Raw genomic sequence first — 19,773 nt, forward strand, 5'->3', positions numbered from 1 at the left:
CTTTTTTTCTTCAGTTTCTTAACCTCTGGTTAAATATTTACCACTGCTGCTTCCTGGGAAGATAATCTTTAATCTCTCTTGTGTACCGTAAGATTAAATATTACTTCCATATCTTCTGCAGGAGCACCTGTCATTAAAAAAGTACATTGTGGATATTGTGATTGAGAGTTCTGTTCCTGTGGAAGCATTAAAAGATGGAGAGGAGAAACAAAAAGCTAAAAAGAAAGCCAAAAAGTTAAAGGCACGGATGAACTCCAGGTAGTACAAATTTCTTTTTAACTTTTTTCTTTAAATTTTGTTCTAAACTTTACCTTTTGTCCTTTAGTACGAGCGCAATGGAAGGCTGAAAAAAATATAAAATTATTTGCTTTGGGAGTGTCTTGAAAATAACACTGATGAGCCTAATTTATGGCCACTTTCTCTGATTGAGAAAGAAAACTGAATATCGATCTGGAGCCCTTGGTTTCACCTGTTAAGAGCTTTTCCCATAATTGGATACCAGTGCCCTGCCAAAACTGTAGCCTCTTCTAGCATACAATAGCATGTTTAAATTTGTGTAAACCATACCTATTTTTCTTTCTAGCTATTGATTTTTAAATGAAGTATCAAGGAAAAAATCAATAGTAATCAACAAATAGAAGTCAGCCTGCTGTAGTGTCAAATCCCATGACTAAAACTAATCATTTTTTGTTGCCTATCACAACAAAAAGTTAAAAATATCTTTCAAATGAGAGAGTGTTGTCAGATCTGCAATTTGTTATTAGTCTAAGAAATGACATCTGCAAATCAATGTGATATGCAGGACATCATTATATCACAAGCTGGCAGTGTCAGTCTTTATAGCTGAATAGTCCCCAGCTGAGGTTAATACTTAACTGAACATTATAACATATTTTTGCATTTATCTTTAAAAATACTTCTTATAAGGTAAGAATCGTTGTTACATATTTTCTCTGCCTTGTTTTAAAGCAAGGGTTACAAATAAGAGAAGAACACTGGAATGGATTTTTTAGACCTACAGTAAAATTAATTGTTTTATTAACTCATAATAGTGCTAGTAATGGCACATTAGTCTTCAAAAACACAGTACTTTTATAATGTATTACTGTTTCTGATTGTTTACCCCTTTGGATGAGCAAATCCACTATCTGAATACCACATTAGAAGATGCTGTTGAAACTGGATAACCTATTTTTCCAGGCTTCTGATTGCTCAAGATCCAACGTTATTCATATTACCTGTTGATTTAATGCAGTTATTGGGTCCAACTTTAATTCTCAGGAGCTGTTTCTGTTGAATTTAGTCACAGATTTGTCAGACCTAGGAATACAAGCTCAAATAATAATGTAGTATTGGCATGGATAGTTGAAAACCTTTCTCAGAACATTTTGAATTCTTATGTGTCAGACTGCTGGGTGAATCAGCATATTCATCATCAAAAATTATAATTAAAACAGTAATAAAGGGATATCATTTTACAAAGGTGATATACGATTGAAAAATACAGTGAAAGTTTCAAATTCTAAGAGGAGGTATATTGGCAAGACATGAAATTAATATTCGTTAAGCTTGTTTTTAGTTTTAAAGGCTAAACTTTTCAACAGGAGTACTGTTCTTGAAGACAACCGAGAGTAAAATTGAAGATCTCACCATGAGTGAAACAAAAAACCTTACTAACAAAAATGTCCAGTAGCCATATGAAGCAAAGGTTATTCCATGGAATTTTAAACAAAATATTGATAAGAAAAGAAGAAATCAGTTTGGAACAGTAACTTTAGCCATGCAAGTCTTGCTAGTCTTCTACAGTTACTATAATTGACACTTGAGTAATAGTATTAGGCATAGTAATGACAAATACCACCTGGATGTTGCTGCATGAGAGCTTGTAACTGGTGAGGTGGGGAGGTTTTCCATGTTCAGAAAATGAAAGAGGATTATCTTAAGTTATGTGGCTAAAGCAATTAAAGCAATAACCTCAGAATTACAGTATGAAATACTAAATTAAATAATTTAGGTAACGTCTACTATGTTTCTGCCCAACAATCAGAACAGTACTACAAGGCTGAGAGTTTACTGCTCCAAATCAACTCAAAACTTAAGTGGAATATATAGTTGCAGTACTTAATAATTAATTCATTGATGATGGTTTGAAGGTGAAGAGCATTTGGTGTTGATAATTCACATGGTTTCACAGATGTTAACCAGCAGATTATCTACAAACCATGTTTTAGTACACACTTGCAACTATTCCTTTTCTCTAGAAAAAGAAGATATAAAATACCCCCTTATACCTCAAGACTTGGAATTACACATTCATTTCAGTTTCTAGGAAGCTGTGATATTTTAAATTAAAAAAAAAAAAAAAAGTAACTACATTCAAATAGGTTTCTGTTGCTCTCCTGAGTTTCTAGATCTTAAATCACTATTACAATATCAAAGCAATGAAGGGCAAAGGTGAATGAGGGACAAATTGTGATAAATGGATTATTAGATATGTTGAGTAGTTTTGTTAGTCTTATTAATTATATTCATAACCCTCAGCCATTAAACTGGTGCTATAATAACAACTATATAGCTAGGTAAATTATCTCAGGTTAACATGTATGAGCTCCTATCAGAAAAATACTTTGGTACCTGTGTGGCAAAAGAAGGCTTGATGAAAGCTATCCTCAAGCAACAGAGGTGTAGTTACCAGCCAGGAAGCATATGCAGTTGAGATATGCCTTGCAATGGATTTAAAGAGCTCCAGTCGTGTTCATTTAGTAACAGATATTTTAGGTGATTATTCATGTTTGACTGACTTGTCTGTACGAAACTCAAAGCTAATGTGTTGTTTCTGGCAAAGAGGCAGGAAAGAAGGTAAAAGGTTAATAAAGGAATCTCACCTTCTTGTTTAATACTAAATTCAGTTGTGATTAATAGCTTTATTAATGATCCACAAATCAGACCTAGCAGTAATGTAGCAATATTTGTACATAGCCTAAGTTGTATAGGTTAAGCAAGCCGAGGGAAAATTTGAGTAGCTTTGGAAAAAAACTTGATCTACTTGGTAAACAGAGAACATAAAGAAACGGTTAGTCAATGTATCTGAGAGAAATAATAGCAAGTAAGTCTTTAATAAATCTTTTTCATTGCTGTACTGCAAAAATAAAACACATTTCCCATTGGAAGCCATTGTCAAAAAACTTAGCTTTGAAAAATACAATTCGATGTTTGTGAAGTTGGCAAGAATGTCAACTGACAACAGTTAATATTCAGGATATCTTGAAAATTAATAAGAAACACCATTTTTAATGGGTGAAATTTGCCCTGAGGCAGATTTTTTTTTTCTACTTCTGTCCTGATGGGCTTTTGGCACTTTCCTCTGGGGCTTGTTATGGGTGCTCTTGGTAGGGACAGAAAGATCACATACCTAATCACTGATTTAGTCCAGCATGCCAGTTAAGTTTCCTTCAGGTGCGTGTACAGTTTTTTTGAAGAATTTTCCAACCCATGAATGATGTTGTCCCTTGTTCAGCTGAGAACACAACTGCAAGAGGCTTGAATAGCAGATCTCCCTGAAGCCCCTAGAGATCCATGTTGCATCTGTGAAGTCTTCATTTCAGAATAAAAATTGAAAAAGCAATTTTAACTAATCAAATGTTTTTAACAGCTAAATGCTTTTACTGCCTGCTGGATGTTTCTTCATCACAGGGCCCTGTCTCTGAGAACTGAGTTTTTCCTGCATCACTATAGTGTCCAGATTAGTTTTACTTTGTGTGTGTGTGTTGTTCCAGGGTTACCACTGCGCATCTGTTTTGGTTGATGAGCTGGTGATGATTTTGACCTATTGGCATAGGCTGGCTGGAGTCAAAACAAGCAGTGGGGAAAAAAAGTCCTGTCTCCCTCTTCCCACTTTTTGGCATATGGCCAGTGTAAATAATACTTTTAAGGGACTAAAGAGGTTTGTGTTTCTATTTCCAGCAGTAAAACAGTCATATGTAGAGGTATTTCCTTCTATGCTGTACACCTAACAAGCTTTGTTGTGTTACAATACAGTCATTAGTTACATTAAAACACTCATGAACCTGTGAATATGACAAATTATTAGTATGTTAATTATAATCTCTGCAATGTAGGTAATATTCTGATCTGCACTACATGTCTAAACTACTAATACTTTCATCAAATGAATGTGATAATTTTATAATAAGTAATAGGCTAGCGCAGTTGTGTATATCACTTGTACAATTTTCCTCCATTTGGAAAGTCAAATACAACGTTTGTGTACTGGATTATTCTAAAGTAGTGATATTAATTAAAATTGTTTATAGCCAATGGATAAGCATCAGTATGGTTAATGACAGGGCAGAATTGACAGAAATGCCATGTGTTACTATGAAATAGAAAAACCCCAAAAGTTAGAATTACCTTGTTGGTATTACATACTGTACATGTTAGACAATAGTCAATAATAATGAATAATTTCTCCTCCAGGGCAAAGGAATATGAGAGTTTAATGGAAGCAAAAAACACCATCTCTGATTCTCCATTTAAAGCCAAGTAAGCATTTAACTTTATATATTTGAGACATATACTTCCCCCCTCCCCCACACCTCCGTCTGTAGTAGTAGTCTTTTGTGAAATTTCCAGTGCAGCAGGTGTGGTAAGGTTCCCACTCAATGTTGAATCATAGATCAGTTTCTAATCAAAAGGTCGGACCTTATAAATGCATTTTTTTCTGAAGGCACTGTATATCTTAAGTCATGTAAGATGCAATAATAAAGAGAACATATGCTTATCCTTTTTTTACCTGGAAGCAAGAAGGTTCCAGCTTTGTAGTTCAAGACTGATGGTGAAAATTCAGCACTGGAGTTCTGGGACTGAAAATCTTATGTTTGGCCTCTATTTGGTCAGAAAGAAAGGTTCATATGGTGAAAGCACAGATATTTTAATGCACAGATGTTTTAATCTGTGATTGAGCTTTTTAAAGAATAGACCTTTTTATTGTCTAGGATAAGGCACAGATGAAAACAGTGGATGGCATGATTAAAACAAGACCTACTGTCACTGCCAAATTCCTCCTCCTTATTTTGAAACTGAAAATCACTTAACTTTTTCTTTTCAATTCCATTGAAACTGGTTGGCAAAAGATGCAGAATATTTGGATTTCCAAAAAGCTTTTTACAAGGTCTCTCACCAAAGCTTTTAAAAGAAACTATATAGCTGTAGTGTAAGTGGAAATCGGTTAAAAAACTGAAAAGAAGCGGAGTATACAATCAGTCCTTGCAGGACAGGGATGTTACCAGTAGAGTTCTGCAGTCCAATGATGTTCAACATATTCACAAGTGGCTTGGAAAAAGAGGGCAAGCAGCAAGGTGACAGTTTGATGATGGGGCAAAGATACTCAGGATAGGGACGAAAGCTGATAATGAATGATAGTTTTGAAGTGAATGAGTGACTCGGCAGTAAAATGGCAGGTGAAATCCAATGCATATTAAGTGCTATGCAATGGAGGAGGAAGGCAGAACTCAATTATACCTTCACATACAGAGTGTGGGCTTTGAACTTAGAGTGATGGGTAGTTCCAAGAAAATATCATGTCAGTAGTCTTCGCAGTTAAAGGAAATCCTTTGTTAAAGTTATATAGAAAGGAGCAAAACCGGAACAAAGCATGTCATTATGTACAAATGCCTGCATCATCTACAACTTTTGAATACTATATGCAGTGCTCATTCTTAATCTCAGGATATGCTAGAGTTGTTAAAGGTTCAGAGAAGGCAGAAAAGGAAATCAGTAAAAATGGCTGGTATAACTTCTCTATTAGAGATTAAGTAAACTAGTAGTTCTCATTCTGGAGAAAAATGTGATAATGGAAGGACGTTTTAATTGGGATGTGTTACAGAGATCTCCAAGGTCATAAATAGCATGGAGAATATGGGTGTCGATTGTTTGCTCTCCTTCCTGGTACCAGAATGAGGGAGCACAGAATGAAGATGGAGCCTGATTCAAAAGAAACCAAAGACAGTGATTCTTAATGCAATGTGCAATTAGATGTATGGAACTCATTGACAAAAATTGTGCAGAGGCTAAAAGTTTACCTGCATTACTGCAATTCTAGGAAACTGTGTCCAGCCCAAGAGATTCCTAAGCTGAAAATGGCAACAAGAAACAGATTAGTAAATGTTATTACATATGCTTGTCCTGTTCTTAATGTTCCTGAGACATCCATTTACAGTTCATTGTTAGACAGGATACTGAGCAGATGGTGTGCCTTTCTTAAAGTTGTGCTCACAAAGTTTGTGGCAGGTCAGTCAAGAGGTTGTGGTGTCTCAACAGTTGGATTCACATACCTTCATCCTAAAATTATGATAGCTTTCCGGGTTGGGGATATTTGTCTTCAGACTGAGGTAATAACCTTTACCAGACCCTGTATGTTTTGTGGTCACTAAACTAGGTAGCGTTTTTTATCAGTTACTGTTGTTTGAGATGTTCAGATCCTTGCTGTTGGGCTTCCTTGGTTGGATATACAACTAGCCTGTATGCTTTGTGTTTCACGTAGTCTTTTCAATAGCTTGAAAACCTGCTGCTAAATCTCAGTATGTATTTTAAAATAATAAAAATCCATCATTGAGGCTTGACATAAGAAAATGAAACATCTCCACCAGATGGCACACCTGCATAAACACATTGGGGAAGAAGGTTCTCTTGTTGGCTCTGTTTCTTAATGATCAGCACTTCAATTTTCAAGATTAGTTTCATGGCAGATTAAGACTTCTAGATTTGTAGCTTCTGTGTTTTGCTTTTCTTTGCTACCAGAAAATAAAAAATTAGGGACTAGCTGTCAGAAAGTAGAAATGTAGGGCGTTTGAGTGACTCTGAAAATACTGATAAGCTGTAATGCTTCCACTTTAGTTTCTTTCTGACTTCTGGTTATCAGAGACGTAATTTGGTCATTTGTGTCTCAATTGCAGTGCAACAGAAACTCAGATTTATTTTTTTTCTTCTCTTGACTGATCCTGAATTTACCATTTTAATTCTTATAATGAAATGCTAGTGTGCTTTCAGGCAGAATCTTCTGTTCCATCTGCTTTCTTAGTTTCCTCCTTTATTGCCTCTGTTAGGGCTGTATCCTTGTAGATGTGAACTAGTGTGATGGCCACTGTGTAGCTTGCTTTCATCATAGATCTTCTGCGAGATACCTTTTGCAGTCTTCATATACCAATCTGGTGATCTAGCAGATGCATCTAAGTTTTTTGAACATAGTTTCCAATATGATAGTTACTGTTATTTCCAAAACTACACAACTTTTTAGCAAGCATCGGGGCTCAAATGTTTGCAAGCTGCTTTGGTATTGATAGGGTAGTGATGAGAGGTCAGGTATGAGCTGGCCTTTTAAGAAGAAATAGAGGACTGTCTATGAGTCAACGAGAAGCCCAGTTTATTTCTACTAAAATTTGTTTATACATTTGAAAAATTGAGGAAGGATAGGGAAGGGTAGTTTTGTCTCTGTCTTTAAAGGAAAGGACAAGAGGATAGGAAATTTCATTAAGCAAGAGTTTTAGCCCAGACCATATCTGTTTATATGGAAAAGCTTATTCTTCAGATAGGAAAAATTAATGGGAAAACACCTTTCTTACAGAACTAAGTAGAGAATCCTACTTAACTAAGAACAATAGGAAGAATCAGCTGAAAGAAACAGGCAGCAGTAGATCTCGACTGAAACATTATTACATTGAGAAGCTATGAAAATAGACTCTTGCCTTCTTAGCCAGAACACAGTGTACTGTACTATGAGCTAATATTAACTGCTACTGTACCTGGCTGAGAGAGAGCAAACTCTTGCCAGTACTAGGAGTCTTAAAAGCTATCTGACACACACTCTCAGGAGATCTGCAAAGTTATTGAGAAAAGTCATGTCACAGATTGAAGTGGGTAAAAACTGAGAGTGCTAAATGTGTTCTTGGTGTCAAAACGAACGCCAGTACTTTTTTGTTTATTCCAAAGGAAGGTTTGAGGTGTTTGGCTTGGAGCAGAAGTATACTAATGAACAGAAGATATTTTTAACTTAGTGGCCTGTGGAATTTAACAATTAAAAAGTTTGTTTTTTCAATTCCATTTAAAATGTGACACAATTAATAGATTTATTTATTTGCTTAATAGAAGCAAATGTATTATAGAATGAAATAATAAAACATAACTTTCTCTTAAGCTTCCTTGCTTATGCCACATTCTTTTACTCCCTTCTCTCCTCCCAGATTGTGTCTTTGCAAACAACTAAAACCATTTATGGAATGCGATTTCTTATCTGATTTTAGTTCTTAGTCATGTTGTCAGTTGTTACAGAAGAAAGACAGAACCCAGAATTAGTCTTTGGCAGGTAAAAAGCCTTTTTAGATCACCTTTAAGATTAAGCCACCTTAATATTATGAGACCACTGATTTCCTGCTGCAGCTGATAGATTGTTTCAGTAGTTCTTGTTAGTTTATGATTTGCAGATTTATAAAACCTTTTGCACTAAGGAAGCACTGGTCCAAGTGCTTTCTAAGCTTTACATTGGTAATACACTAGTATCAATAAGCAGACAGGGTTTATCCTGCTTTGGTAGACATAGTATGTATACCTTTTTCCGTTTCAGAGTACTGAATCTGCTTCATGAGTGGGATTGTGAAAGGCTCTAAGTAGTTCTTTTTTAGAAACAAGAGTTTCAGAAGATGTCTGTAACAGATTTTTTTTTAAATCAGTATCTATTAAAAAGATTGGGTCCCTTAATGGGGCAGGGGCAGGGAATAATTCCAAATACTGCTTTATTTGGTAGGTATTTTGCTTTCCGAACTATTTCATGTGCCGAGAGGGACTTCCAAGGAAAAGGACTACAGACATTCCTCACCTGGGAGCAGCCAGTGTTGCTCCCTGGCTTCTCTCCACTGTGCATTAACTGGTTGGGCACTGGTGGTACTTAAGTAATTCTATAAATGCTGGTGGACTCTTGGTGGATTTGTAGTATTAATTTTTATTCTCTGGGAGCTGATCTGAATGTAATTATTTAGTGTCTGTTAATTTAGCCTGTCAAAAGGTGTGTTGGTGGTGGCTCTCTCTGCATCATTCTCTGGTGTCCATCAGAGCACATTTTTAAAAGGGAAGGAAAACATTTTCACAAAGTTAGTGTTATTTACATCTACTTAGTATCTTCTAATCCAACGGCCATGTATTTCAGTGTTAAAGCAATCTGCAGGTAGCACAGTGTAATTGTCATTCTTTAATACAAGCAGGGAAAGTAAGGTAATGAAAGATTGCCATATGCCTAAAGGGAGTTAGCAGGATTGCAGGCAAAAAAATGTAACCCCCTAATCTAATACTTTAGCCAGTCTCTCTTTGTACAAGAAGGCATTGGCTTTTCACTTTTTTTTACTTAACCCTTTTGTTTTTTAAACTATGTAAAGGGACACTTCAGATAGTATGGAAATGGGAACCACTGTTATCCTGACAAAGGACTGCAGCACAAAAAGAGGACAGTTAGGAAATGAAAAATTATTTCCTGTAAGAGTCAGCTGGAGAAAAGATGGAAATGTAGTGTGAAGTCTGCTGTAGCAGAGCCCCAAAGCTAAATGCCTTTAAAAATATAGTTTTTTCTTATTTTCCTTATGGTATATCAGTGCATTCACAAGATAAATTTACTGTGTAGCTTTTCTTGGTGTAGTAGGCTAGGATCCAGTGAGGACAGTTATAAGATGATATACCAAAATATTGATTGCTGGATAAAAAAATCAGATAATCTCTGAAGCTGGAAGTATTTGTGCAAAAAACGAGTTTCTAAACAGCTATGTGAACTATAGAAGAGCCAAAGTGTAAATAAAATAAAATTCAGTTAAACCCTAGCAAATGATAAATACCTGCTTTGTGATTAGTTTGATGGTAGATTTCATCTTCAGAGACTTGCTAGAGCATTCTTACAGGAATTCAAATAAATAAATTCAGAAAATAATCTTTATAGGAATTTTTCATCATTTTCAGATGGCTTCCACTTGAAAAACTAAAGAAGGTGTGTGAAGCTGCAGATTGATATGTGTCATGCCTAGCAGTGTTTGGGACTATGTCAAGATGTAGAATGGTGTTTTCCATTGTGCACCTAGAGCGATCGGAGCATGCCACGTGTGCCACCACGTATTTTATTGATTTTACTGCAGGGGGTCACACTACAGGCAGTACAGCATAGTGCAGGGGCTGTACGTTGCTTTAAAAGGATAAAGCATAACTGCCTGTTTCAGGCCAGGCAGGAACTGCCACAGACTTTCTCAATTCACTCCAGGCACAGCCTGCATCAGGAAGAATTGGGGCTGTGTGTCCAGCTGGCATCTGGCCACACTCAGCAGGAACATGCAGGAGGAGTAGCCTCTCCTTCCGTACAGGAACTGCACAGAATCCAGTGTGCTGCCCAGTCGTACTAATCCTTCCTTGCATACATTCAGTGTACAGCCAAGAAATCATGGATTTAAATGTGGAAATGCTGAAATACATTGATGTTACTATTTCAAGGCTTTTTTCTAGAGTTGAAATGTGTTCTATAAATATTAACAGAGATCTTTTTTCCTTTATCTTATAAAGTATATTAAACCTGCTAAAAATTTTTAGCCCATGCTAAAAAGAAACCCTTAATTCATACAATACTTTGTTTTAATTTTGTTTATATATTTGCTATATAAACCTTTAATATGAATATCCATCATTTTCCTATTTGCAGTGCAAAAAGATCAGATAATGTATTTGTAGTTGCTGAACATACTATTTATTAAAGTTTACATTTTGGTATTGTTTCAAGACCAATCAGTGCGTTATGTCTTTTATGATACTTCTTCTGCATTCTGAACTATCTGTTTGTGGGCAATACTAAAATCTTAATCAATGAGATGTAAATAACTTTAGATAAAAAGCCATTAACTTTAGCTTTCCCTTTTATTTAGCCCAGTAAATTTTCAGTTATTTATCATTCCCTGTATGACATAGTAAGCGTTGGTGGAATGCAAATTGGGAGACAGAAGGAAGATTAAATAATTGCCTTGAAACATTTGGATTTGGACTCAACAGTATTTCCACGTAGTCACTGGATCAGGTGTTGATACCATGCTCTATTAAGCTACAGTGCGTAGAAAGAGTGTCCAAGGAGTACAATGTGTACAAAGAGTTCTCTCATTCCAAATCCATTCATAGCAATGATAAATTCTATATCCAAGCACAAGTCATCTTGCATAGATTCCTAGTCCTTTGAAACACTCCTAAAACTATTCTTATTTCTCTGACACTGCCAAGAATTCAGTTTTGCTCGTTTTGGCTGGGCTAGAGTTCGTTTTCTTCACAGGAGCTAGTATGGAGCTGTGTTTTTGGATTTGTGCTGGAAACAGTGTTGATAACGCAGGGGTGTTTTCGTTATTGCTGAGCAGGGCTTACACCGAGCAAGGCTTTTTCTGCTTCTCACCCCAGCCCACCAGCAAGTAGTCTGGGAGGGGTCACAAGAAGCTGGAAGGGGCACAGCTGGGACAGCTGACCACAACTGACCCAAGGGATATCCGACACTATGTGAGTCATGCTCAGCATATAAAGCTGGGGGAAGAAGGAAGCGGGGGACATTCAGAGTATTCAGAGCATTTGTCTTCCCAAGTAACCATGAGGTGTGATGGAGACCTGTTTTCCTGCAAATGGCTGAACATCTGCCTGCTGATGGGAAGTAGGGAATGAATTCCTTGTTTTGCTTTGCTTGCGCGTGCAGCTTTTACTTTACCTATTAAATGGTCTTTATCTCAACCTATGAGTTTTCTCACTTTTGCTTTTCTGATTCTCTGCCCCATCCCACTGCAGGGAGTAAGCAAGCGGCTGGGTGGTGCTTAGTTGCAGGCTGGGGTTACTCCACGATATCAGTATAAAGGATATTAAATTAAAATAATTTCTCCAAGGTTCACTAGGTGGGAGGAGGGAGTTTTTATTTCCCTTCCCCTCCCCATGTGACCACATAGCATACATTACCTTTTTTTGGCAGATGACCAACATACAGCAGGATATAAAGATGAAAGAGCTAATTCTTTGATGTGGCAGAACTGAAAATTTATTCTTCATGTTCCTTACCGTATGATGCTGAACACATACTTTAGAAGTTCAAATTTTGGTAAAAGTGTCCAGAAAAACTTCTAGAAGAAATGAGAGGCTGGAAACTTTTCCTTGAGAGTTAGTATGTTGTACAGCATTTCTTTTTTAAAATGAGGACAGAAAGTGAATGTGATGTTTAACTTGTGTAGCATCTTTATAGACTGAAGAGAAAGAAAAGGGAATATGTCAACAGAAGTAACAATGTAATGTGACTATTCTCTATTAGAGTCCTTGTGAGTAGTGTTTTGATAAACCTTACGCATATTGTATGGTGACGCCTGCTGTAGATTAGGAAAGTCCCTTTCTTTAGCCTCAGTGGTTAATCCTGGTTGAATTCCATTCCTCTGATGTTAAATAAAGCAAATGGAAACCCGTCTTGCTGTCTTTTGTCAGATGAAGTTACGTTATAGTGTTGTAGGTTTTTTTCAGTGCTTTGTATATGCTTTAATCATAGAATTTGGGTAGAATTTTTGAAGAGAGAAGTCTTTATTTTTGCTTAATGTGCTAGGATACTGCCAAGGCTATAGTCAGTCTAAATCACATTCTGTGAGAACACCTGAAATACTCATCGTCTTCCCGGACCGCAGGAATCTGACTTTTCATTGGTGCTGCAATCCACTGCCTGTGCTCGGCAGAGGTAGCAGTCATCTGATTTACTGTCCAAGTCCTGCAGTTATTTGTGTTTTGGCTTTTAATTTTCTTTCCCATTTTAGCTCATGGTTTACTGAGTTAGACAGAGGTTTCCTCCAACCTCAGGGAAATAGTAGTGCAGAAAATCTCATCAGGATGAAATCTCCATTTATTTTTCTTGTCATAGAAAAATCCTGACTGAATATTAGTGGATTCAGCTGACCAAACGACACAAAATCCAAGACTCAAAATTCTGCAAAACGTTTTTGTTTGTACTTCAAAAGCATATATGTATTTTCAGAGTCTCTTGAAAGCTTTTAACGAAGCTCTTAAGTTTTTCAGAGAAAAGATACAGAGTACCTGTTTCCTATTGGTTAAGTGGAAACTCTGCTTGCTTCAAACGAATATTCTGAGGTTTTGGGGTGGGTATTTTTTTTTAATACATGTGACTATTGTGGTACATTCACCAGGTATTCTGTCTCCTTTCTCACCTCTCAGAGATTAGTTAATGTAATTTTCTCTTTGCTATTACTCTGTGGTCACATTGTGATTGCTTTCTGGCCCTTTTACACTGACGATCTCCCATTTTATAAGCATTGATACCCTTCCCCTCTCTTCTTCCTGCAAAGCTATGTTTTCTTCTAGTCACAACAGTTTTCCTCCTACTCATCCTGCTCAATTACCAGCTTCGTCCCACTTTCAGTACAAATTGCTCAATAGCTTAACCAAAGGTCCACCAAACGCTGAGCCTGTCATTAAGAGTGACCACTAGCAGATATTAAGGCAATGGTTGACAAATACAGGGCAAATACTGAATGATACTTCCTCCCTACTTCTCTTAGTCTGCAGTTAAGGGACTCTATTTAGCATTTGTGTCATCTGCCTTAAGGCATCTACAGATGTAAAAGTCTACATCTAAGCTACATTCAAGGCAAAGAAGGATATGTTATGAGTGTGTTTTGACTGTTTCATTTTAGACCTTAGTACGAGATGAATGGTGCCTTGGAACAGTGTATTCCTCCTCACTGCCTAGCAGGAGAGCATAGCTGAATAGCCCACATGTAGACACATGAGCGTTCGGATTCATTTCAGTTCTACACATCTACATCTCTCCCACCTCTCCATTGTGGCTTCATTACTGACCCTCATTAATAAAATGCCCTTTCTGAGGTAGTCTGCAAAGTCACTACTTCTCACTTATTCAAATAATGCTAAAGAGCCAGTTCTTTTATGATGCCTATAAGAAATCAGCCAAGTAGTCTGCTGTTCTATTTCCCTTACTCATCTCAGGAGTGAACTACTCAGCTAAGTGGGTGGAAAGGATTGAATGATGGAAGAAAAGGAGGGTGAAATCATGTTGAAAATGAAGATGACAAAAGCTAGCAGGATAAACTGTGGAGGGAGAATAGGGAAATTAGCTCTGAACGACAACAGAAACCAACATAGCTAATAAAGAAGGACTTTAATGGCTGTACTGTTCACACTATTTGTATGTCATTTCCCTGAAAAAGTAGATAGTGAAATGTCATAGTCACTCTAAGCTGACTGTATCTCCTTGCTGTACTGCATCTTTTACATGCTGTTCAGTATAGATTATAATAATGCTTTTTCACAGGTTTTCATGATTGCTTTATTGAAATTCAGCAGAGTTTCATGACAAAGATGAAAGTTTGCACAATCAGGACAGGTTTTGCTTTAACTGCTCTTTCTTTTCTGTTTAATGTTGAAGGTTACAGCGGTTAGCAAAAGACCTTTTAAAGCACCTCCAAACGCAGGATAGCTGTTCGTTGGGGAACAACAAAGTTTCTGCTCTGGACAGGACTTTAGGAGACATCTCTCGTATTCTGGAAAAAGAGGTATCGTGACTGTTACTATATAGCTTATGATTAACCTATAAACTGTGGTGCCCTCAAATATCATCAGTTTGGATTTGGGAATGTTATAAACACCTATTGATGAATACGTGATCTCTGTGTAACAAGCAGTGTCTGCTATTACACTTTTCTGTGGTGGTTGCAGTGGTGGATGCTTTTATTTAGACATCAGATTTTATATAGGCAGTTTTGCAGAAGTGCTGAAAACACGCTTGACTGATGCTAGATCATCTGGATAATGACAAGCTGTACTTCAACTTTATTTTCATTAGGATTGTTTTTAACCTGGGCCGTTTCAGTCATCTGGCTTATAGCGCATACCCACAAACAGCTTTTAGAATAAGGGGCCAAAACAATTAGCAGAGAACAGATGAAAGAATTGGAGCCAGCTTTGCCGTCGCAGCCAGCATATTGTGGTGTTGTGGCTGAGTTTTGAAATCTGTTGAGTTTTCCCAGAGCACCACAAAGCCTGTAGTTTTTTGGGGTAGGTCTTTGATGGAGGATGAAGGTATGATGTGCGTATACGTGGGATATTCCTGTGTTTTTAATTTTTTCAAAGTGCTATGTCTGTAGAGCATGTTTTAGTTTATGGTAAACGTTGGATGTTTTTTAATTGACAGCATAGCATTTGCACCTTTTTTACTGTTTCATCATGGTCAGTCTGCTGCCACAGTGCTTTGTGTCTTGTAATGCATTTTTTTTTACCTCCATTAGGACCACAGTATTTGAGTTTTCAGCTGGAACATTATGTTCTGTTCTCTCTTTAACCATTAGAAAATACTTCTTTCATATCTGTAATCAAGAAATCACAAAAATTATTTCTGGGAGAAACCAAATTAATGAAATCTGAGGAGGGGTTTGCATCATTGTGGTTTGGAGTTGGTGTCTGTGAAGTTGAGAGATCTGCTTGATGCTTTTTACAGCTTAGTCAGTGCGGAACACAATTGCTAATTGCACATGCTTTTAAATACTAAATGCTGCCTGGGATGCATAGGGTTCTGCCATGTATTCTGTTAGCTACTTTGCACTGCTGATCAAAGCAAAGTTAATAGCTGTTTTGAGAGAGTTGTGACAGTTTCAAATCTTTCAGTGTTTGTGTTAACAAATTAGTTTTTAAATAATTATTTATTTCAAAATATAGAAATCATGTTGCATGAAGACTATAAAAAGATGTATATATTTTGGAAGTTATCTAAATAATTATTGGAAGTTGTTACTGGGAAGTAGTGTTATATACAGCCTTTCATCAGTAGATGTTTTCTGAGATTTTTTTAAATGAGACATGAATTGCAGCTAAATGTTAATCATTAATTGTTCATTACATTTTACTGCTTGTTGAGTCTGCAGTGGGAAAGTAAAAGGTAAATTTGATAGTATTAATAGGCATGTATTGCTTTGTTGTTGATTTGGGTTTTTACCCCCAAAACATTATTCTACTACTGAAAAAGTGTTGTTATATCTGAGTGTCCTAATCAATAAGGTCAAGAAAGATTGATTTCAATAGCTGTCACTTTCTTTATGGCGCAGATCGTACATAGTCATTTATAGAAGTGGATAGTAATTCTCTTGTTAACTTGCAAGTCAAGAAATCAGCAGACACATCTTACATGTCAATGGGCGGTGAAAAGAATCTTGATGGTGTCAGTCATCGACTGAGAGGAGGAGACTGACACTGTTAATTGAATTTCCCTGGAGAGCATAAAAATATACCATCATGTGGGGGGAGGAATAAGGGAGTGGGAACCACACAAGCTGTCAGTGTGTGGGAGCTGATAACATTGATTTACCCTTGCTAATGGCCTGGGTTGAATAAAGAATTGCCCTGAGGGAGGACAGAGTTCACTACAATAGATCCTTGCCACTTACTAGAAATTCGACAGGCTCAGAAGTATTCATGCAAAAATAAAATTGATCAAAAACCCCCTCTTTTCAGTCATACTGTGAAACACTGGATTTTTCTTTTGTTAATAGTTTACACTAACTGAAAAATTTATTTATACTGTCTTACCAGGGAGACAGGTTTGTTTTACAAATGATGTAAAACAAAAGAGTTGTTTTATAAATGACGAAATAAACTGCTGAGCTGATGTTGGTAACAGTAAATAAGAAAAATACCGTTAAATTTCTCAACAAAAGGAAGGGTTATTCAGCTCATTAGAAATTTCATGACTGTACTAAAACAGCATTAAAGGGTGGGAGTGTATTTATGCAAACTCGAATAACAAAAAAGCCACATACGGAAAATTGTCAGCCGTGTCTTACTGGGTTTTGCTTACAGGTAGATTTGAATGAGACTAACAGTTCCTTTTTGCACTTTGTCTTCATATGTTGTGTTTCATAGTAAGGAATAGGCTTTTTCTCAATTCTGGACTTCTTTTATAATGTGAGAACATTTTAGGATGAGGCATGCCTGTATGATTATTGTGCTAAACTCGGTTTTGTTTTGCATGCCGTCCTGTTCTGCTAGACATAAGCAGATTCTGCACTTGGGGGCAATTGATTTCACCAATATAGCAAGTAGAGTTGTTTAATGTAAACTAAAAAGTTTTTGTATTGGCATATTCTCTGTGAAATCTGTGTCTCAGGCAAAGATACATCTTAACCACTGTATTTTTTGAAGTCCTGTCTGTTTACTGCAGCACCTTATCTGCTCCTCATTAACACAGAACTCGTAGGCTGCTGCCGGTTCCCCATGCAACACAACAAAACTATCAACTTTCACTTCGAATCCAGCGCATGGTTTGAGTGCTAATAAATGAAAGAATTGCTTTGCTTTGCTTCAAGTGGTTGTCGGATGCTTCTTGATATGTCCACGCTGGCTTACTTGGACGAAGCTCTACAACCACTAGAAATATTGCACTCTGCCAGAAAAGTATTTGTAAGTTAGTGAGTTGAAGTGCAAGTTTTGAGGGTCTGACAAGAGGTATGGCTGTTAATTGAATACAGCCTGTAGTTCACATGTATTTTAATTAAATAAACATAAAAAGTTCTATAAAGTCATAAGCCACAATGGCATTCCAGTTTTAAATATGTTTGTACCTCTCAGCTCATATGCCCTTGCTTCTGCTAGTACAGGCAAGCAGGAGGCACACAAATTCGGATGGTGTTGTATACACCTGGTATGCTATCCCCAAGATGTATCCACAACATGTCCTGCTAGGGTGCTGGTTTGGTTTGGGTGCTAAAATTATTGGAAGGCAGTCCTTGGATGAGAGCCTATGCACAAAACCCTTGCTGGCAGAAAACCTGAAAGGAAGTTGTATTCACTTTCACCTCTACTTTGTTTAAAAGTATATTTAAAAAACACACGCATACACAAAGATGGAACAGCAAAATGCATGCAAATGTTAACAAAAAGCCTGGGCCTGATGTTGGGAGATTGTCATATGGGACTCTTCAAGCTCTTATTAAGATTGATAACGCTCAGTTTAAAACCTCCTGCAAATGGGCCTTTAATGCTGAAGAAAAACTCACGTACCCCCTTAAAGAAGGCAGAGCCGGTGTTTGAAACTGCAGGGCTAAAGCAGGTTTTCCGCCACAGTTCTTTTGATTTTATAAATCTTAATTTTTTGATGGGACTAATTTTACACATCCATTGTCAAGAGCAGCAGCGTGTTTCAGGTGTGCAAGGAATCCCAGATTAACTGCTCAAGTCTGACTTGAGCTGTCATACAGAAGTGTCCTGTAATAGGGAACACTTTCAGAAACCAGTATATTTAAAGCTGTATATCCTATTAGTGTGACTACAGGTACAGTTTTAAGTTCCTTATCCTTGTATCATATATTCCCCTCAGTGTATAGAGGTGAGATTTACTGATTAGAAAAACAAAACTGGTTTTCTACCGCATAGACATTGGACATTACACTGACTGAAGGATATATATTTCTAAGGCTGTGAACCTGACCTGGGTCAGAGGTTACTGCCTCTCAGATGGTCATCCTTAGACTTGCTGACAGAACATCACTTCCCTGAAGTTCTTCCTAAAATTTGTTTTTAGGGTTTTTTTTTGGTCCAGGTTTTAAAAGTTTTACTTCTAAATGTTTAAAGTATTCTGGATGATTTGGATAGGTTTGGGCTAGGCAGAGATGACAGATGCCATTATTCTGAGGAATGTGGCAGGATGGTACCTTCAGTAAGGAGGACGGTGAAAAGCAGCTGAGGGCAGTAGCCTTTTCACCTGGCTCAGCTGCAGATAAAACACTGCAGTTAAATCACTTCAGTTAAATTTGTACAATACTTACATGTGACATCTAGACAAGCCCTTAATGTGTCTCCCACCCTTCTGGATGGGAGTATGAAACAGAATCATTATGATCATGAGGGAACCTCATGATTTTTGAAATCCAAGTGCAGCAGTTAATCTGTTTAACTGGAATTATTCTTATATGAAGTTTATCATCAGACCACTAGTTGGAAAAAGATCTTCATCACAACACAAGATGTGTAAGTTTCCTTTAACTAAGTGATTTTGACAGAAAATCTCACAGATGTGCTCCTGAGGAGAGGGCAGTAGCTGCAGGGGAAGGATAGGGGTTTTATAAATGTCTCAGCCTAAGCAAACATCACAGCTGAAGCTCGTATGTCCATCACAAGGCACAAAACCCCAACAAGCAAGGTTTCACTGGTGCTGATGTTCATAAAACTTATTACAGTTTTGGGGATCGCTGTGTTCCTAATCTCCTTCAGGCTTTCTAGGTGCTGTAAAAATCTCAGTAAATAGCAGTGAGCACAAAATAAGTTGTTAAAGTGTGGAAGTAAACTGGAGCCAGAAGAATAGGAGGCTTTTAATAAATTGGCCCATGGCATTTATAGTTACTTATCAGCTCTCTTCATACAAATCTAAAACCAGCTGCTTTTCAGTAGGCTAAGTCTCAAGATACTTATTTCTATTACTAATTCAGAATAGTATTCTTACTGCGAACAGATTTTGGTGAGGGTGGGGAACTTCCTTAGAAAAGGTGTAATTTTGTAACTGAAAAATGCGTGAATCTGAGCTATTAATTTACTGCAGCGTTCTACTACTTTTTTAAAATAAAAAAAGGATCTCAATGCTTATGACCTCTAAAAAGTGCTCTCTCAGTGACCATTAATGGTTTGTTTTGTGTCAGGCAATGTTTGTGGTTTTGCGATTTTTAGATAGACTTTTCAGCC

The 19,773-nt window shown here is 37.0% G+C and overlaps 1 protein-coding gene across 3 annotated transcripts in view; it reads left to right on the forward strand.

Annotated features, from left to right (window-relative positions):
* The window catches only part of SCAPER (S-phase cyclin A associated protein in the ER), a 180,075-nt gene that overhangs the window by 90,219 nt on the left and 70,083 nt on the right, over positions 1-19,773 (forward strand). For all 3 annotated transcript variants that reach the window (XM_075099952.1, XM_075099954.1, XM_075099953.1), the window contains exons 21-23: positions 122-258; positions 4,477-4,542; positions 14,477-14,603. In XM_075099952.1, the coding sequence (XP_074956053.1) occupies positions 122-258; positions 4,477-4,542; positions 14,477-14,603 (330 nt within the window). The remainder of the gene's footprint in view (positions 1-121; positions 259-4,476; positions 4,543-14,476; positions 14,604-19,773) is intronic.

The sequence above is a fragment of the Phalacrocorax aristotelis genome, chromosome 7, assembly GCF_949628215.1.
Source record: "Phalacrocorax aristotelis chromosome 7, bGulAri2.1, whole genome shotgun sequence".
NCBI classification, from domain to species: Eukaryota; Metazoa; Chordata; class Aves; order Suliformes; family Phalacrocoracidae; genus Phalacrocorax; species Phalacrocorax aristotelis.